At 43.2% G+C, this 21975-nt stretch overlaps 1 protein-coding gene across 1 annotated transcript in view; it reads left to right on the top strand.

The window, feature by feature from the left end:
- Positions 1 to 21975, top strand: part of CDKL1 (cyclin dependent kinase like 1) — a 362886-nt gene that overhangs the window by 327642 nt on the left and 13269 nt on the right. The window contains exons 7-8 of the mRNA XM_086937298.1: positions 2339 to 2421; positions 6623 to 6679. Coding sequence (XP_086793424.1) covers positions 2339 to 2421; positions 6623 to 6679 — 140 coding nt within the window. The remainder of the gene's footprint in view (positions 1 to 2338; positions 2422 to 6622; positions 6680 to 21975) is intronic.

Here is a 21975-nt window from a genome sequence, read left to right as displayed (position 1 = left end):
CCAGTGACTAAAAGGAGTAGACTGTGTGTGCTTCAGATGTGAAAAACATTTAACTACTCATATATACGGCATGCAACATGGGTAGGAATTATTCCCATCAGTTGCCGTTCTGTACCACCATTATTACATCATGTGGGTTCTCCTTACCCAGGAGTTAGTATACAAGATCAATCACACTTTAACAGGTGTGAAGAGTGGGGAGACCGATGTAAAATGTTTGTATGATGGTATCAAAATATGGTGTTTTTAAGCAAAAGGTTATACACCTGAGGGAAAGCAGTGCAGTGAGTGTAAAGTGATAAGTGGATAAAATTGGGTGAAACTGAGTAGAAAAGTGATTTATTAGTATCTCTCAGACCCCAAGGTTAAAAACAAGTGAAAGGTAGATTTGACAGAATATCTACCAGCAGGAGGTCAACATGTTTCTGCATACCATCGGAAGATTTTCCTTATGCATTCGTCAGGACCTAGATGGTGCTACTGCTTTGCAAATTAATAAGTGAAGTTTAAAAGGGAAAAATATCACCTGAAAAGCAGGTGTAGAATCTCCACCACAGTCCAAAACTTGTGGGGATGGCGCCTCACCTCACCTGGCAGCAGCTCAGGTAGAATAGGAGCACCGCTCTCTCCGTCGGTGTCTCCAAGCGTCCCTCTGGGCTGTTCTGGGGAGGCCTTGTTATAAGTTGTACCAGCCAATTACCTTGCTTAGAGAGAGGGCACTAACCTACTATGAAAGGTGCTATCCACAGCTCTGAAGTTTCAAATGTAGTATTCAATCCAAAGGTCCTCTTTATGGCATCACGAGCGGATGCTTATTGACCGGCATTGCTTTGCACATACATTAGGCAAAGTCACACAGCTCATGGTGCTTGTTTAATCTTGTTTCAGAAGATATTCCCTAAACCCCTATTGGTCTTGGTGGGCATGTTTTAGTCAAATTTCCATTCTGCACTTTCACTTTTCTACCCAGTGATGCACGCCCTGTGTAGGTAGTGAGCAGTTATCTCATGATGTTGCCCTCTTTTTTATTTGTTAATTCTATATTCTTACATTTCAAAATAGTCTCAAATCCATGCCATTAATGTCGTAATTGGAACATGCTACTGCAGGTTTGTGCAGTAAAAACTGATTTCAGTAATATCCTTTTCAAGGGAGCAATTCACAGAAGCATTTGTGTGTATGGGAAGAAAACCTTAACAAGTACTTTTTATGTACAAGCCTTTGTGAAGTGCCCCAACATCTACAACTGCTTATTAGTAAAAGTGCAAAGAGGGCACAGTGCTTTCTATTTGTAGTAATGGTATTAGAATATTCCCTGAATATTCTCATTTTACCCCATTTTAGTTGTTTTGGGGTGAATCGACAAAGACATCTAAGAGTATTTAAAAGAATACTGAAGGTGTACTACTTTACATACATCAAAATGACTGTGATTAGCTCCCTAAATGCAGAACTCGTGGTTGCTGTTCAAAACCAGGTTTATGCACATAATCCTTCTATGTAGAACAAGGAGTAGTATTTATTGATGATATAGATAGTGAAAGATATAAAAGAATTAGGCTCGGAATAGTACTAGCCAAACGGGACATCGTGAAAACATGGAAGTGGGCAGAGGAGCTGTCACTGGAGGGTTGGAAGAAGGGATTTGACCACTTCCCACGGGTCAAGCATCCCATTTACATGACACTGGGTTCAGGGGCGGCCTTAGGCATGTGCAAGCTGTGCACCTGCACAGGGCCACAAACCCCAGGGGCCACTACGCCAATATATATCCTTAATATAATAATCCTCTGAGGATGGATACATATTTGCGTGGTGGCCCCTGGCAGGGATTTGGGGGCCTCTGGCTCTGTTCCACTTCCAAACACCCTGACCCCCCCCCTCTTCACTGGCCTCCGTGCTCCGCCCCGCCCGGACCCCCTCTTCTGGGTCCCCTACCTACGCTCCCTGCCCAGGGCCTCCATCAGCGTGGGGCCGCCCCTGCTGGGTTGTCCATATAAACACTGTAGGATATGGTGAGACTGAGCCCGTCACGAGGGTACACGCTTTGAGCCACTCCCAACTCAGGAGTGGTTTTTGGACAATGAAATACATGCATTTGTGACTTTGGTCATCTAGAGGAGGATTGGCGATTATTGCTGTACTGTCTGAGGGGGCCTTCCAAAGGGGTTTTGTAATGGTGGAGCGTTGTATTCTCAACCAACGTCTACAGTGTAGAATTGTTTCTGTAATCGCTGGTTTACTGCCTGTTGCAAAAACTAAAAAGAACAATAAAAATTGTTGTTAATAAAAAAATAATAGTATTTATTATGATAACACTCATTTCTGTCATTTCAAGGGGATCTAATTCCGAGGCATCAGCAGGCCTTCAGCACCAATCAATTCTTTAATGGAGTGTCCATTCCAGATCCAGAAAATATGGTAAGTAAGGCTGCTGGAACCCCAATTATCTTTTATTTTTTCGATTACACCCATTGTGTATAAGTAGTATTAGTAAGAAAATATTTAACAATAAACACAACAAAATCACAATAGCAATTACAACACTAATAGTATAATGTAAATCATAGAATTAGTCGTTATCACACATTGTTTTTACTATAAGATTTACTTTTTGGGGGGGGGGGATTTTTTCTAAATGTAATCTTGAGTCTATTATAGTTACATGTTTCTTTTTGAACTTTATACCTTCCTCTTCCATTTCATTTCATGCTTCAGGATTTATCGAGCATGCATTCCTCTCCAAGCCAGGACTTTTAGGCTGAAAAGCTCTTCATAAATTGTTGCCACACATAGAACAACAGTCATCCACTCCAGCTATCACATGGTTAATAATTACTAGGAATGATTTTAGGTGTTTGAACAATATCAGAGGTGGTAAATCAATCTCCGGTCCAGTGGCAGTACATGTCAAAGAAGCATAGTTAGAATCACCTACAATCCACTTTATTTTTCGGTACAGACAGAGTAGGACTAAAGCTGAACGTAGTGTTTTAAATGGCTTCTGAGGGACTACAACATTTCTGCTGACAAAGTTCCACCTTGTTTTTAAATGGCACATTGGATCATGCAAGACATTTTAAACAGAATCTTATGTTTCACTGGCAACTAATTAATCGGAAAACAGAGATCATAGGGATGTTCTAATAAAGGTATCTTCAGCACTTTGAATGGAAAACTTTTGCTTACAGGATTAGAGGCCCATGCACTGTCCGCTGAACACAACTTGTGAGTATGTGTTGTGTTGTCGTATGTCATAAACTTTCATAGAGCACTTTTACAGTCTATGGCCTCATGGTCCTGGGATGGACAATCACATGTAAAATTGAATTACTGAGGAAAGAGCTAAGCTTTTGCTCCTGAATTTTGTTTTGTTTTTATAGTTCCTTGAGGATATTGTGGCATGGCTTTCCAGGTTTAGTGGGCAGGAGCCAGCCAGTGCCTTCTTTACAGATCTTGGTGGCTTTCAGCAGAACACTGAATGAGGAGCACCAGAACCTCAAGAAAAATTGGCAATAACGAAGGGCTTGTGTGCATGCCTTTTCAGTTATGCACAGAATCCTGAGTTCTACCAGTGTTCCACTGGGAGCCAGCAAAGGGACTTCAGCAGACTGGAAACATACCTACCATGTTGGGCGCTAGACACAAACATGCTGCTGAGTTTTATAGCCTTTCCAAGCATTGAACCTAGTACTCAGGAAGACCTAGAGAAGGACCCTGTTTGGATTGTCTGTATGAGACAGTACAAGTGAAATCACAGCACAGATACAAGGAGTGAAAAATTATTTAGCATCTCAATCCCCAGCTCAGCAATTAAGCTGAAGGTTATTTTGTGATTGCCTGTGTTCGAGTTATTTTTGTACTTTTCTACCTTAATTAACTTTACATTTGACTGATGTGGACACAGATTTGCACTTTTTCAGATTACAGGAATTTGAGCTGGCAAAATAGGGTGTCATTGGTTAACAGATTTGTTTCATTTGATTTTTTTCCATGCTCTAAGCACCATGCTGGCACTGCTTGCCTTTGTAATTAACATGCTTGTCCACAGGGCAATGGTGGGGACTGAAGTGCTGCAGTCTAATACAGCTTTGATCCTGTCAAAGATTAGGCAGCCTCCGTCACAGCCCTGACTGTCATTCATACGTGAGGAATGGTTTAATGTCAGAATATTGTATGCAGGAATGTTGCCTGACATAACTGTGTCCTAAATATAATTTGCGAAACTATCCTTTTGATGTAGAATTTCTATTGTTTACTCCAGTCAGGCTGTGTTTTTGTATATGTAGGGCACAATAGTGGTATCACACCCCTGTATCACCCACCTTCGAGGAGGTTCCAAAATAATATCGTCCTCACCTACCTGGTCTGTAGTGTGGGGCAATGCACAGACGTGAAGGTTCAAAAACACAATCTTACTAAGTGCAAAAGCTCTAATGGAAAGAGGTATGGTTTCTAAAACAGCTCCTTGTAAGTGGAGACCTTGCATACCAACTGCATTCATCAATAAACGTTAAAAATAAAAACCCTCATAAATTGGTGGCAAAACAGCCGCAGCAGTGGCCTTGGGCAAAGGGGTGAGGGGTCAATTCGTTCAGGTTACTTTGTTTGATATTATCTTTATTTCTCAATGGTGTAAACTAAATGTCAGTGACATTGGTTGGAAATGTATTTTATGGCGGTTGCTCTCTGGATTCAGGGGCTCAGCCCCGTGTAAGACCATTAACACAATAAAATGTGGTTCTAAAATAAAATAAAACCCCCCATAAGCGTCCTGAGAGATGTGTTGAGGATTCGGAAGAGTTCAGATACCTCTTTCTCAAGAACCTTTCTGCAGGAGGATGCCATTGCCAATTAGGCCTCATTGCGGCAATTTCCCTCCAAAGATATTTTATTGTTTAGATAAACACAAATCCTTTATCGTAATTCTACCTACCTTTTTAACCATTAAACCGATCGTTTAGCTATATGTGCATGGGCATTTTACCGTTACAGCTTTATATTCATGAATCTGGGCCTTTAAGCTCGAGTTCTTCGTACTCAGTCAAAGTCCTGGGCCCACCCCACTGAAGATATGTTGTTCAATATTTCCAGGACTATTCTGCTGCATCGGATCTCTGCAGTGCTTAATTTGAGCCAGTGAATGCCGGTAGGGAGGGGAGGCATCAGCACTTATTTTTGGGGACTGGCTTTTCCCATATTGAATATTTACCAAGTGCAAGAGAGGGAAAAACACACAGATTGGTAAAGACGGCGGAAGAAAAAGATTGCAGAGTTGTCTCAAACTGAAAGCAGGAATCTGCAAGTGCTAGAAAAAGAGCTAGGAAGTGCCTGGGAGTGGAGTAAAGACGACCGACCCTGTTATTCGGCGCACCAACATTTACTTGCACTGGCTGCCGGCTTCAGAGCAGAGCTTGGGGCACCGGCACTCTTTCTTTCACAAATTGATCTCCGACATCCTCATGAATGGGACAGCACTGGGTATTCAACTGTTTCTTTGGAACTGTACCCCTTGACCCCATAACTGATATATTTAAGGCTGTCTTCCTCAATGTGAAGTGTCCTCAACTACTGTGCATCTCAAATTCAGCCAGTAGAGCTCTTCCTCTTCCTCACTTGGAATCACCTCTTCAGCGGGGTACTGTTTTGGGTCCCGTGTAGTTTTCCTCCAGTACATACAGCTTGCATTGCTGTGCTAGGCCATTGGGTCTTCGTTTGGGAACACAGTCACCGTGAAATATGCTATCAGGATTGGTGACACACAGCCTAACATCATCAGCAGAAAGAGGACCCTTAACTCCATTTTCCCGGCACAATTCCCTAGATGACAGCTAGGTCCAGGGAGAATTTCAAGCCCAGGCCTTCAAAGAGACTTCATTAAAGGGTTCCGGAATATGAGCTTAACACCAGAACATTTTACCAAAATGGGGTGTAGCACCTTGCATACCAAACCCCTCTTTGTTTACAAAACAATCATTTTTGGAAGAAGATTTCTTATTGTGTATGCAAGCTTGGTTAAAGAGAACTTCATGCTCCACCAACCTTGCTTCCAGCCCTCAGTGTGACCGGTGTTTTAAGAGGAAGAGATGAGCAGAGAAACAGGCGGTACCTTTGATGGAAGAGTTTCTGAAATCAAACGCCTTCATTAACCCGTTGGTTGCTGCAGTCAACCAACGGTCGTCGCGTGCACTACCTTGGTAGTGCTGCGCACGTCCAATGCTGCCGCACCCGTTTTTTGTACGTTCAGCACTGGAGCTGAACATTCGACGTAGCCAACAGGTTAAAAGGGCTAGTTAAACTCAAACATGGAATGGCGAGTGTCCTGGACATGCGTTCAAGTGAGTGTCGGATTTAAAAGTAGACCAGGTGGAGGGATCTTTGATTCTGTCTAAGCAATTAAAGCACAAAATTAAGAGCAAATAACTAGGTGTTTGAGATTTAATCCAGGAGCAATGTTAACAGACATGAAGATAACAAGATTCAGAGGATGTGCTCAGGGATGGGGGAGACGTATATTTGCTTCTGATGCATGTATGTTAAATGTCATTATTTCCTGTTGTTATTTGCAGTGCCCTTGTACATTTGTCATACATATTTACATAGTGTATTTGTATGTTCGCAGGAACCACTAGAGGTGAAATTCTCCAATATTTCCCATCATGCATTTGGCCTAATGAAAGTAAGTGCAGATTCAGTTAGGCTGTTTATTACAATACCTCGTGTGGTGGTGGTGTATCTGCAGTATCTTGTTTTAAAGGGCCTGGAATTTAATCATGATTTCATGTTTTGCCATATGTGATACAACCATGCTTCCATCCGTGTATTTCTGGTGGCTTGAGCTGCTGCGCTATGACATCACTTTAACATGTCAAAGCTTTCTTTGAACAGTTGCCGATCCTATGCTACCGACTTGTGCCAGTGGCTTGAACTTCTATGTCCCTCTAAGCCCGTAGTCATTCGGGGGGAGGGGGGGGGGGGGAGGGGCTGAGGTGTGAACTTTAACACGTATATCCCATTACCAATCATTCCTTTACAGCGATATTCGCTGTCATGTCATTGCGTGGTAAAGACAAGTTCGTGGTTCAGACCCCTTTATTTAGGCATGTGTTGTTAAAGCATGTGTGGTTGCATCATAAAACCCCCAGTGTGGGAAACATAGACCGCATACATTGTTCTTTTGTGGCTCCTTTTGCCTAGCCTATGTGTACACATTACTGAATCATTCTGAATGCACTGTGCTGGGTTGATCATCACCGCTAGACATAACAATGCTCTGCAGCATTCTGCTTTTGTTCATCTGGTGGATTTTGGTTTTGATTTTTTAATTACTACGCAGTCCCTGACGTCTAAAATAAGAGCATCAATATTTAATTTATTTTCAAAATCAGCAAAAATGCTGTCCCTTTCCAATTCATTGCTGAATTTTTAAGCATGTATTAGTTATATGTGAATAGCTTAACATTATTGTCTATGGTGTGTGCGCGCAAAGGGGCAGGGTGCTTTCTTTAATAGTTTTCTATACCGCTCATCCATTGTGAACTACGTAGGCACCATATAATAAACAGCAACAGCTCTATCAAAACAGGCATTACTATAAAAAGCCAGATATTTGACAAACGTCATCGGTGTAGAATTTCCACAGTTCAATAAGGTGTGATAGTCAAGATAGCTATAGATTAGGAGTGAGGCTTGACAGTAAGAGCAAAGTTTAGGACTGTAGACTAGGTGAAGAATTAGAGGTCACTGGTGCTAAATTAAGGCTCTTTGAAAAATCACCACTTCTACTTGGGTCCCCCTCACTCTATGACCCACTTGCTGAACAATACTCATTTTGGGATTGTGCTGTAGTGAGCGTTGAGCCCTGCATATACATGAACTTGGCTGATGTGGAGTTCCACAGTAACGATGAGCATGTAAAAAAGTGTTGAGCTGCATATCTCACCAAATCACTATGTAACTCTGGAAATGGTGGTCTGGCGCTTCAAAGAACTATTCGTTCATAAAAAACACAATACGACGGGTATCACTTAGGCGTGTGACTCTGCAGTCATAGAACGTGTCTATCAAAATATTGCCAGGCTATATGCACAATCAAATAAGCTGTGTTATGATGGCATATTACATTCTTATGTGATTGAGAACACATCTGGTAGTAACTAGTGGCGCACCTACTTTTTCATAGTAGTTTGCCTACATTTCGGGTTCCCCCCCCCCCTTCCCCCCCCCCCCCCCATTGCTTGTTCTGAGATCCCCCAAAAAAATTGCTATTCTTGCCCACATTGCACATTTCCACAGTTTCAAATTCCAAATGTGTCCACTAATGTTCAAGCTCCCTGAGCAGAGCTTTGGGTGCATAAGGCTATCTTGTGAACCTGGAGTTGGAATCTTATCGGGAGATTGAAGATGCAAGGAAGCCTTTCCGACCGTTCTCTCCAGTTATGTGCATCAGTGGAGGATAACTAGACCTTGCAGAAGGAAGAACCTATTGTAGTAGTCTACACTTGGATACAGGCATCTGTTATGATGTTTGTTGGTGCTGGTTGACCTGGGCACATTCCCCTGACCAGACGTTTGAGACCAGCCTTTTTATTTACCCTCTGAAACTGCTGGGGAAAGAGCACCTACTGGTTAAAGAGCTTGAAGGCCAGGGACCATAAATGCACCAGCTCAGGCACCAATGGCTTCTGGCATAAAGAAGCTTAGAGAACAATAGTTATAAAGGCAGTCATATACTCTTGAGCTATCAACTGGTAATGTGCGTTATGCCGAGACTTGTGTACAAGATTCTCCAACTGGTGTTAAACTCCATTATTTGTTGAAGAAACATATCAGAGTATCTCTTTTTTCCAGATAGACAAATATGTAACTCTCCTGTTAAGCTAAAATTCCACTATTGAAGCTAAGACCTTGGAAAACCCCATGGACGGATTTCAGCCAAAAGGGAAGGACAGGTAATTCAATATGGTTCTTGTCCCAGAAAAACCTCAAATACAGATGGTTTTGAAGAAGGATGGCATTGTATAGATGTGAATGTCTCCTATGCAGCATTGAAACCTGCTGATTCTGGTGATAAGGGGGAGAGTAATCATCTTGAAAAGCAGTTCTGGTGAAAGGAATTTTGAAGGCCCAGATGAAATAGCACTTTTTCTGTCCCCCCACCAACTTCTCAGAGCAACAGGACCCTTTCTGAGGCTTTTCGTTACAGTTTGGGGCTCATTGTGGTGGCAGCCCCAGGGGCAATTGTCTTAATGTTGTGCAAACACTGTTGAATGGGAGATGAGCTATTAACCAACTCATACTTAAACTCCATTACAGGTCTGAAGTTGCCACCTAGTCTAGGAATGAGACTCACAAAAAAATATAAAATCCTTTCCTCTCTTCCAGAGGTACAGGAGCAATAACATTCTTATTCAACAGGGCCCCCACCACTGAGCTTTTGTAAAATCTGGAACTCTGTTGAGGGACTTTACCTCGACCACTGAAGGATCCACCAGTCGATCATCCAGGAATAACAGACATGATCAAAATGTAGTAAACACCCCACTCAGAAGAGTCTCAGACCACAGTGGCTTAGCAGGAAGTAGAGGAGAGACGACTGAGGCTTACGTCGAAAGAAGCCCTACTTCCTCTTCCTCTACCATTAAAGGCCATGTCCGAACGTTCTTCTTGGAGTCACTATTCATTTGTCTTCTGCTGCAGCGGATGTCAAACTCAAATTTTCCAACTCATGTCCAAGAACATCAGCCATATGAACACCTTGGACATACTTACTAACAATGGAGTCCTGTTATCCTGTTCATTTGGTCTGTTCAGTCTCTGCATTGCCCTCCAAAATAAGCTGTGCAAGTGGAAGAACTTCAGGAGGGAAACCTGTGTGAAGGAGGAGACAATGTTTAACAGCCTTTGCTTTGTCCTTCTGTAGAAGTGCTGCTGTTTTTTTCTGTAGACACTGCACAATTTCAGTATCTAAGGAGGAGTAAGATGAAACATATATTTTATTGAGCGTTTCTGTCACAACTCTTTGGGCCTTTCCTTTGATGTGACTTGTGCCTATGCGTTTAAGTATGCTCCAGATTTCAGGATGCCACAATGCTGTGACCAACTCTTCTTAGTAATAAGCTGTCTGTCTCCAATCTCTGAACAAGCAAAAATATCTGCTTTGGCAACCATGAAATGTTTTTAATTTTTTGCAAACATTTGCAATATGCAAAAGATGTTTGGCAAACCTATAAAAAATATTTAAATAAAGGAGTGACCTAGCAGCCAGCCCTACCATCCCTGGCACGCAAGTACACTCCTTTCCAGGCAGTTGTGTATGCGATCACTCAAAATGCTGTCACTCACTGGGCAAAGCAGCCAGTGGATGAAGTGGGCTAGCCCATTGTCCCCTGCTGTAATGTTTGTGGAAGCAAAATGTGAATGACAGCTGGACAGCTCAATAAATGGAGAGCTGACTGATATATATGTTTTTTTTTTATTTCTTTATTAGGTGTTCCTCCATATCAACAGATTGCATACAATAATCAGCAGCAGTCTCTGTCACCTCAGCCGAGGTGGATCACGATTTTATATCAATACAAATCAGCATTCGGACCACAGAACTTGACCGTGGAGGAGTCTCTTGTTCCAGATTCCTACACAGTTTTATAAACGTTCCCACAACATGACTAACTGGCCACCCCCCACCCATACCCCTTCCCCCGAAACCCCAGCCCATCCCTACCCACCCCCTCTCAGACCAGAAACGGCCCATCTCTGTGTGGCAGGTAAAATGGGTCACGAAACATGGTACAAAACTCAGTCATATCACCACACAGCTTTCACTCAGTACAATGCCAGGCTCGCTGCCATAACCGCAACCTTACCTTGGAGTTAAGGCCACTTCTGTTTTCTGTATTTATGCAATAGGAGTTAGCACCAAAACAACTGCTGGTTGACTACATAGATAATGTGGGCGACATATATACATTGCCTGGCACCAGGGCTGTTACATTCTGATGATTCAGCAGGGGCAACGCAATAGAAACTTTACTTTTCAGTTATACTCTGGACAGGAGTCCACCATCACAGTGGGTGAAGTAACGAGGAAGAGTGAGGTGGTAGCTGTGATTTGCTGAGGTGCGACAGAAATAGGTTGTACGTGAACCAGCTTGGCAACATCATTAAAAGAGCTGTTCGCTCAATGATGTCATGATAGATCTCAAAACCCTAGCTGACATCATCAGACTGACCCTCGTTGGACCTAGCACCACCCTATACCCTGTGACAAGGAACTTCCAAGATGCTTAACCTTCTTAATCTCTTCTTTTCACTGTAATCGTTCCCCAGGCTTGCAAACATGCAGCGGTCAAACCTCTGTTAAAAATATCTAATCTTGACCCCCTGTACTCCAGGACCTATAGAACCATCTGCTTGCTAACATTCATGGGAAGGTGCTGGAAAAACACATCAACCAAAGCCTCTCTCTTAGTCCTACACAGACTGGTTTCCGTCCACAGCACAGCACAGAAATCACCCCACTTACAGTAACGGAAGAGTTGAAATCACTCCTAGATAAAGGTGGTGCTGCTGCTCTTATTCTCCTCGACCTGAGAGCAGCGTTTGACACTGTGGAACACAAAACTCTGATGCTCCAGATGAGTGTAGTTGCAATTAAGGATGGTTAATTGAACTGGCCATCATCCTTTTTGACAGAAAGGTCCTCTCAAATTTGGGTGCCACCATGTTATTTCCATGTCTTCCCTCTAAACAGTGGGGTTCCGCAGGGCTCACCATTGAGCCTCACTCTTTAACATTTATCCGCGTCCTCTGGCAGACATAGTGATTGAATTTGGAGTGTTGATTATTTCCTATGCAGACGACACTCAATTGGTGGTTTCCCTTTCTTCAGGAGCAGGTTCACAACAACAACTAATCTCATGCTTGGAAAAGGTGGAAAGATGGATGGCAAATTGCTCACTCAAGCTAAACGAGACAAAACAGTGGTGATGCTGTATAGGAAATAAACAGACGCCAAAAAAAGACATTGGTTGGCAGAAGAACCTGTGGAGCCAACCTGCCGCTGCCTCTTCCGTAAAGAGTTAGGCATGTGGCTAGATAGTTTGCTATCTATGGAGGCCCAGGTAAAAAAAACTGACAGCCATCTGTTTTGGCTTAATTAGAAGTGTAGGAACATTTTAGACATGCTACCCCCACAATTCAGGAGGTCAGTGGTCCACACATTGATTCTGTACCGTCTGGACCACGGGAACTCTTTGTATCACTGGGTCACCTAAATACATTATCAAGACACTCCAGGTGGTCCAGAACGCGGCTGCAAGGATCATTTTCAAACTCCCCAAATATGCCTTGGTAGAAGGCATGCACTGGCCTCCTTGCACTGGTTCCCAGTGGACTAGAGGGTCAAATGTAAGGCACTCTACCTTGCACACAGGAGCCCTCTTTGATCAGGGATGTCCTGGTCCCTTACACCCAAGGCCAGTCCTCCAATGCACAGTGACTAAAAGTCCTGCAAATACAAAGGGACAGATGGGGAGGCAGATCCTTCTCGTCCCTGGTTCCAAAGCTGTAGAACTCAATGCCCTAGCGGTTGAGAATCGAAACGAATAAGCTCAGGTTCAGAAATTTGTTAAAAACCTCATTATACCCCAACTTCTGTCCTTGCAGTTTCATGCTAACTGGTTCTCACTAAGCCCTGTGAAGCCTTCAGGTAGCCATGCACTTTATATATCTGCAGAGCATAGCATAGCATAGACAAACAAACATTCCAGATTTCATATTGCTGGTTGTTAGAGATGCCGGGCGGTGCAAAGAGAACTGTCAATTACGCTACAGGGGGTGGCCCTTTTAAGGATGCCAAAGAATATCAAATCAACTCAACCTGCTCCAGCTTGAAACAAGATCGGTTGGCACAATCAGAACTCTTCTTGGGCCAATGTCCTCACTACGACAAGTGTAGATGCTTCATTGCTTGTTGAAAACACTGTAGGTGGATATTGGTAAAGCTAGAATGCATCATTTCGACATAGGTCTATACATTCTCGCGCATTCTCACGTTGTTCTCTGGGGGGTTTCTGTCATGTCTATGCTGCTCTTTTGTAATTTGCTACAAAAGCTTATTAATGAATTTTTCCAGTGGAGCTTTGCCAAAAGATATTTTGAAAAGACATGTTCAATATCATTTTCCTTTTCGATTTCCGAAATGTACAGCTTAGAATTTGACTTTAAACCTACAGCCATGGATTTTGCATGTTTTGGGAGCAAATAATCAGCAAGGAAGGAGGGTGCTCCACTTATTTTACATACACATTAATCCTTTGTCTATAACGCAGATAAATGTTTGCTATTCTTCCACAAGTTCCTATTTTGCAAGGCTGTGAATCGTCAATTTCAGTTACACAGCTATCATTCGTGCCGCAGGGCCAGAGTTTTAAGAGGGTCCTCTGCCCTCTAGGGTGGACTCTTCCTTCTTGCCATACCAAGGGCAGTAAGTAGCCCGGGGGCACAACTGCGTTTGCACCCACTTCATGTGCACTGGGGAAGTTTGTTGTGTTAGAAGGGGGGGGGGGGGAGATGCTTTTGAGGTCCCTCCTATAATATAAAGTATTCGTTGGTGCCATCACAAGGGCACATTCCCCCATTGGTCATGGGGGTGGGATGCACATAAATAAGTAAACACTTTACCTTTGCACCTGCACCACATTACAAGGCGAAAGAGGCCATCAGGAGGCACACTGAATGTATGCTACATAGAGGTAGAGCAGTCCACACGCCCCGAGCGCCCCTCTTCTCCCCCCCCCCCCCCCCCCCCCCCCGCCAGGAATGGAATAGGAGTTCCAGGGACCCCCAAGGCAGTGGGATACTGCAGGCAGGTGCAGCCACTCCATTCACCACCTGTAGGAAGATGTCTGCTCTCTTTTCAAATGCAAGCTGTGTTGATCCCTGCCAAGTGACAAGCAGGACTAACAGTTTCATGCAGCCACTCAGCCTTCCACTAATGTGTTGTTCTGGGTTCAATTGGGCTTAGCGTCCCAGACTGCTCACAGCGCATCCTGTTGAAGATTTGCTACAGCGAAGACTAGGGCAATGCAACTTATTTGACATACAGGCCGAGGTGGCCTATTTACCTTACTTCGTTCGGATGCATTCCACCCTCGATGCTTCTGGTGGCTTTCTCGTTTACCCTTAGTTAAGGGGTGCACCATCATTTTTAATTGCTTTTATGTATTATTGTTTTAAAGACAAGAGTCTAAACCTTAATAAACTTGAACTGAACTGGTTAAAAAAAGAAGTATGGCTTGCAACAGACATGGTGGGTGTTTATGGGGAGAGATAGGCTTTTCATTGATCAGTCTGCCGTTTATCGTCTCAACGGAGTCTGTATATAGATGCTTCCTGGTGCAGCGAAGTTGTGACAAGGCTGAGATATATATGACACGTGGATCCAGGCACTGTCACAACTCAGCATCAATAAAGATGGGATCCTCTGTCAAACCTCCAAATATTATTAATGCTTCACTTTCATTGCTCACTCAGCACAGCCGAGCCATGCAATGCAGGGTTATCCGCGGAAATATCTATAGCTGCCTATGTCACAGCCAGTCTGCTTCTCCAATGCAGCTTCCATATGTACACATACCACAGGTACTTGTCTTTTACAGGAAAGCATGTGAAATCTGAGACAAGGTGTGCATAGAGTCGACCACTCGCATCTCACACAACTGTACAAAGAACGTTTCCTTCTGCAATGCAGAAAATGTCCTGGAAGACAACGTGGGAGAATTTAAAAGGCCCGTGGTTGTTAAGGTGAAGCATCACATTCACACCATGCATGACCACGAACCTATACTGCTCACCGCACGCCTGAGTCACAGCAGGGCTCTGCTTAGTTTGCTTAAATAAATAAACATTAAGTGCAGAAGCTCGAGGGTATCTTGAGCTCACTCTTGCAGGTTCTTTTTCATCGCTGCCTTCTCCATTTGCCACCTTTCGATTCCTACTCCTGTCTGCCATTCTCTCTCTGGCTCAGAATCATGGTCTAATGATGAAAAGCCCAGATCAGCAACCACTGGAACTAATGACCCACTGTAGCAGGAGCCACTCAGCGGTTCATTCTTTCGAGTTAAATGTAACAAGTTCCATGGAGGAGGGTGCTGAGCGCGTATTCTGTTTTTAACACCTAGGGATGTTAGATTTGTGATCTATGCAAAGTATGTTACTTTTGGTGAAGCAGCACTTGTTTTAGTGGCAGCTAGTTTTCTTTGGAAGAGGTTGAAATAATACATGCCCCTAATTCCAGAATGAAGTGAACAATACTTGCATTTTCTAGTGAAGTTTGGGCGATTCTCCCCTGAAAAGGTTTGAAAAATGGATGTGAAACAGTGAAGTTAAACACAATTTTCACATAAATTTGCTCAAAAACCATTGCTGTGCCAAGTCAATGAAGGCTGATGCTCCTCATAAATGTACTCATTTTTTTCAAAATGCACTGTGGGAACCCCTCTATATATCAATAATTTCCTCCTTTGTGCCATGGCCAGCATTTTGTCGTCAGGGCTCCTATAAGTCAACCATGACATTTTAAGTAAAGAACAACGGGTGGCCCATATGTAAAGAAAGATCTCTAATATGTTAAGGACAGAATTTCGTCATGGTTGGAATTCCTGATCCCAAAAATGATCTCCAATATGCCAGCGCCAACATTTTGTCACAGGTGCCTCATATTTCCCGTATGTGAGCACCAGCACTGGACCCTTGCTGTGCCATATACATGTAGTAACTATGAAATACCTGGGGCTGCATTTTGCAACAGGTGCTTCATATGCCAAGAATTTCCTCTAGTATGCCAGTGCCACCATTTTGCCATGAGTGATCCTTATAATTCGTCCTCATTTGCACTCAGTCTTACTCATTCTCACCTACACTCACTCAATCACAACTACACTCACTCACTGGCTTTACTCATGTTAACATTTATTTTCTCTCACTCACTTTTACTCTTACTTACAATCTCAGATATTCTCAGTCACTGACTCACTCATTCTCACTCTCTCTGCCTCTCACTTTTACTCACAGAGGTGCTCACTCATACATGCATGCTCACACATGCACACGCTCACAGGCATGCACACAACATGCAAATGAAAGCATTTTGTTTGTACTCCATTCAGCCTCTTGAACTTGCCCCATTCCAGCTCTTGGTGCCCCTTTTGACCCTCGAGGCAGACACTCGAGTAAAGCAGGAAACTCAAATTGCATGTTCCAGGTTTCAGTCACCTGGTTTCGAACCTCACCTTTTTTTTTAACTCTTTGACACATTTACAAAGGGTTGGCTGACCGGGTGATTGGCACGTAACCCGAACATAAGAAGGCTTAAGCCTAAAGCAGAGACAGCCAAATGCATGTCAAATGGGGAAGAACTGGGGTATGGCAGGCTCCTGAGGCCAGGGCGGGAATTTTACCAGCTCTGGACATTCTGGGCCAGATTCACAAAGAGCCTACACACTCGTGGCGGAGCCCCGCAGTCGTGGTTGAGACGCTGCACTCGGGACAGAGGCCCCGCAGTAGTGGGGGAGACGCTGCACTCGGGACGGAGGCCCCGCAGTCGTGGGGGAGACGCTGCACTCAGGGCGAAGACCCCACAGTCGTTGGGGAGACGCTGCACTCTGGGCGGAATCCTTAACACAAGAATTCTCATTGCGGAAATTCCACCTCGATTTCAGTGATTCCGCCACGACTGCAGAGGCCCTTTGTAAATCAGGCCCTCCATTGGTTGGCTGGTGCAGCCGCCTTCATGTGCCAGGAATCATAAAGCTGCCTCTGCCGGACCACTGCCCCTGGTGAGGGTTGGCCTTTTTTATTTAACTAATTGTGAATAATATTTTATTATTCACTACTATAATAATCAAAAACAAAGGCGGGCAAAGCGCTGATGCCTATGAATGGTGGTTTCCCTCGTTTCCACCATTTTCTCTTTTTGAAGATAAAGACCTTATTTACCTTCTGAATTGCAGCTAGTGCACAACCACTTATATGCGCTGGGGCAGCAATTACAATTGTTGCAATAAACTTTAAACTCTCTGGAGTTTTCCCCATTTAAATATTGGCAGGTCCATCTATTGAAATTTAATGGATTAAAAAAGTACGGTAAATATCAGCACATGCGCATTTTGCAACATAAATCACCAATATCTGTGTTATCCCACATTTTTAGGGACAAACTCTTAATTAGTGCTATTTTTAGGCATCTGGTGAATTCCGAAAGCCAGGGTATTAGATTTCACCAAGTTTAAATAACTAGTATAAAATTCACGGTTTTAAAAAAATAGTGCCAAATTTCACTATTATTAGAAGCATAAACCGGATCACACCAACAGTAGAATCAGGGGTTCCCAACTTTCCCAGCCACCTCTGATAGTATAATTCCAAACTTATTAATACGAGGACCCAAAAAAATCTGCAGCATACATTTGATTTAATACACTATTAATATTTTACTTAGAAAGAGATGTATATTAAAATATCGATGTTCAAAGAAATTAATATCACTTTAAATCAAAGTGTCTTCATTAAAATGATTGAGTGTTTATGGTGTTTATGTCTGACCTATAGATAGCTTTAGCTGTCACACAGCCACATGTTTTCCAAAGAAAATCATAATAAAAATACACACACATGTACAGACTGGTTTTCAGGCAACCCTTTTCCTCCATTGATCTGTTCACTGTCATTCATATGTTGCTTCTGTCCACCTCAGCATATAGCCAGGGCGGTGGGTATGATCACTTCATCCACAGAGTGTCTTGCACTGCGAGTGACTGCATATTGTCAGATGACACGTGCAAAAAGAAGTGCACTTCCGTGCCTGAACTGGTGTGCCATAGCTCCTCTGCAACTCATGTTGTTTATTTGTGGTGTTCTTTTCCCAGTTTTTATGCATTTTGCAGGTGTTTGGAAAAAAAGAAAACGATAAAATAAACATTTGCCTAGGCCAGACCTGTTGGGGTTTGCCAGGTTTTGTTGGCTGGTGTTGGTTCCCCCTCTCATTTTTGCCAACATTGGTTGCGCTCTAATGTTTCTCCTGGACTACTCCCTTAACCAAACATTTTCCCTCTTATTTCTTTTCATCTATGTGCATTTTGTGTTTATTATTTCGTCTGGGTCTCTTGTTGTAACCATTTGTTGAACTTCTAACGCAATTCCTGGTCATAACGCCCCTTTCCTGCCCAATTTAATAAGTAGATTATGTGTTTTAAAAAAATGACTTGTATGGAGCAGTTAAAACATGCGAATGGTGAAAAAGAATAATAAATAATGCTTGTTTAATATCTTGTTCCTTCATTTTTAAATAAAGTAATAGATAAAAGTGTTATAGGGAACACTTCTTTGTTTGGTTATGCATAAAGCAAATCGTTACATTCAACTCGTCTTCGACCTGAGAATTCGCAAAAAAAGTTCAAAATACCAATTCCTTTAGCACTCTTTTCAGTGCACGCTTCTATCACGTTTAGTTAGTTTGGTTAGCAGCGCAAAGCATGATCTAAAAGCAATTTGGAAGATCTGACATGGCTGCCAGCAACCAGCCAATGGCAGGAAGGGAAGCTAAATCACACAACAAAACATGTAGATTCTCCCTAACTCTGCATCCATTGCAAAAACATAATAAACTAGGCCAAGGAGATCCCAGATATTTAAAGTGAATTCTTATACTGGACAGCAGGCCATTAGAATTGGCCATATTGCATTCACAGAGGGGCGTTATTGCCAAGACACCAATACATATACACCGCTTTAACCGTAGAGCCTCCTCGGACGCCTCTCGTTCAGCTGCAACAACACTATTTTGAGTTTCACTCACTGAATCATGTTACTTTTTGTGAGAAATCATCAATCATTACGTTAAAAATCTGGAGCATGCTTTTGATAGTGAGTAGGTTATTCAAATATTTGAACTAATTACGCATTTACTACTTACCTTATGATCTACTATTATGAAAGACTTTAGTATAGCGCTCATACTACTGTCCCTCTTTCTGTTACTCATGAATGATTCACCCCTCCAAACCCCACTTAAGCAAACCCTTTAACACTATTTAACCAGGAACACCTTTTAGGTCTGGTCTACAGGCTGATCTAGTTGTCTCGCAAGTGTCATGTAATAAGAAACATAAAAACCTATTCACATGCATGAGGGGGCTTTGCGCTGGTCCTCTTTAAGTATTGGTTTGTTCAGCTGTCGTTAACATTTTACTTCCACCAAACCACAGCATGCAGCATTGGGTCAGGCTACTTTAATCGTTGGCTCTCTTCCACTGTGAGTGATTGCATTTAACCTGATCATGTGAACAAAAAAGGATACACTGTTCCCCAAAGCGGGTAAAATATGAGGAACCAAGCAATTAGTGGGAAAGGGAAGGGAATCCCCCTTTCGGAACTAAAACCCTCACACACCCATCAAGCTAGGTGTCATGCTTCATCATCTGGGTTTTGCTCTTCGTCAGACTGGAGGTGCAATATTTGATGGGCACCCATAAAGGGGTTCTTTATCTGAGAACTTTTGTTCCTGCCAGTTGGTGCATGTGGGTGTGAGGGCCTAAGGGGAAGTGTAGACGTAGAGGGATAAGTGGTAATTAAAAAAGGTTAGATAATCCACTACATATTTTTAATGGTGTGGTTAGCTACCTTACTAAAAACAGTGAGGAGAAAATACACACTGGTGCAATGATCCAGAAAAGTATGTTCTACCTAATGGTCGACATGTTTCATGCTCCTATAGCAATTAATCAGGACCTAAAAGGGAAAAACTGTGCTACACGTTGTGGGAGGGGTGGATACTACCTTCTACAGGAGACTTTGGTGCAGGCCACGAGGTCCTGCCGCGTCTTAGTGGGACCTAGAGAGGGATGACAGGAGAAATGGGGTAATACCCTAGTCAATGTCAACAACAGTCTAGTTCACCGGTGCTTGGTTCAACATGTATGCTATATTCAGCAAGTGTTAGGCAGACCTAGTCAGAAGGTCATTAGGTTAAAAGAAAGTATTAAAAACGACTTAAGGCTAGGTTACAGTGTGATAACACAAACAGTCAGAATAAAGATCAGGTGAATACGTATCCAAATTTAAGGAATGCAAGTCTCGCCCTACTAAAAGCAATAAATGGTGTCAACGGTCTTCTCCCGTGTATGGCACCCCGTTTGTAGGTACCCTAGGGTTTGGGAAAAGAAGGCATAGATAAATATATCACCCACTACAAAATGGAGTCGGGCCCACTGACGCAAACGAACCCATTTGAGAATGCTTGTGCTTAATGGAGGGTAAGTGTAGAGGTCTCTGTGCATTATGCCAGCTGCCGCCAACTTGCCGCCAGAAATCACGGCAAGGAAATGCAGGAACCCCGGAGCCGTATCAGACAATCATAGAGGTACGCACAGAGGTGTAAAAAATGTGCACAGTACAACAATCGACCCCCAGCTCAGTTAGAGCCTCAGGAATTAGTCGTAGCTTACTTTCCTGTGGCAAGCGGCGGGGTTAGCTAACAGCCAGAGTAGTCAGGGCCACTCCGGCACATTTACAAACCCCCATCCTACACACCAACCTCGCAAGGGCTATTTCGGCAGGGTCGGCTGCTCGAACACAAGTCACTGCTCAGAAAATAAAGTACACCAAAGGTTGCACCTACCTGTCCGCCGAACGGACAAAAACCGTAGACCTACCCACACGTAGTTAGGAGGAAGAGAAGCCGCAGCAGAGAGCGGTCCACCTACTCTGCTTTTACCCATTCTGATGCACTTTCTGAACACCCTCTGTCACGTGCTGGGGGGGCTCGGAAAAGCCACGCGTGCTCAGGGAGGCGCACCAAGTGGACTATGTCTCAATGAACAGCGCGTCACAGGCTAGTAGAACCCAGCGGCCATATTGTAGAGAGTGATATGTCATCAGATTGTATGAAGGAATGTTGTAATCTGCTCGTATGTATTCAAAACAAGCGGAGAGGAAGGCTCTATACGGGGTATAGTGACTACATACAGCGCTGGCTATAAGTGTGAATCGATTGGCCCACCAGGCTGTCGTCATGATGTAAATGGTGGTGCACTGGGTAATAGTAGTCAGTGGTCACTGTCATGATAGGGGGGATGATAACGTGGGACCACATGTGGTGGCTACCAACATGAATCGAATTCCCAACTGGACCGTTACCTAGGTGTGAGACGGGGTGCACTAGGTCACGATGGTCAGTGGCCACTGACATGACCAAGGAGAAGTCTTAATACAAAACACAATTCCACATCATAGCGGTTGGTGAGAGCCCCTAGTGATGTAGCTATTGAAGAGGTAGAGTGTTGCATATGAGATGACAGGAATTGGTTATTTAACCTGATCACCCGCACAAACACCTAAAAAAGTAGCACACGTCAGGGCCAAGGCTGGTGGGCTTATACTTTATTTGGCCAATGTTTTTTTCCCTTTGGTACATCTTTTTATAGTCATTTTATTGTATTTAAACAATGTTTTCAGGCTACAGTACTTGAAAGATAATATATTTTCCTTTCAGCAATAGGAAGCATATTTTTTTAGACATAATAAGTAATGGAAGCAACTTTCCAAACTCCTAGTCGGTATGCATTCTAAACCCGTTTTGCGATTAAGTAAGCACTTACTGAGTCACAAAATAGGGTTAGTACATATTTTAAAGCCATTTAGCTGTCACAAACCCTGTGATCTAAAAACATTAGGGGTTTTGACTCCCCAAAAAGGCTTTATAATCTGGCCCAGAACAGCTATGGATTTCTTTATAATGTCGGTAAGGATTACTGGGGGATTATCCCAGTAGTTAAGAAGCTGTTTGCAAGGTTGGCGATGCCTGTTAAGAGCGCTGGGAGGCCAATATTGATGACTTTGGCACTGAACAGGTAAAGGGTAGAGAAGACTTCTTAAAGGTGGTCACTATTTTCCTAACTTCTGTTTCCAAGGCAGGCA

Source organism: Lissotriton vulgaris, chromosome 9 (genome assembly GCF_964263255.1).
Source record: "Lissotriton vulgaris chromosome 9, aLisVul1.2, whole genome shotgun sequence".
Lineage (NCBI taxonomy): Eukaryota > Metazoa > Chordata > Amphibia > Caudata > Salamandridae > Lissotriton > Lissotriton vulgaris.
Note: the sequence above shows the minus strand (reverse complement) of the source record. Positions and strands in the feature narration are given on the sequence as shown.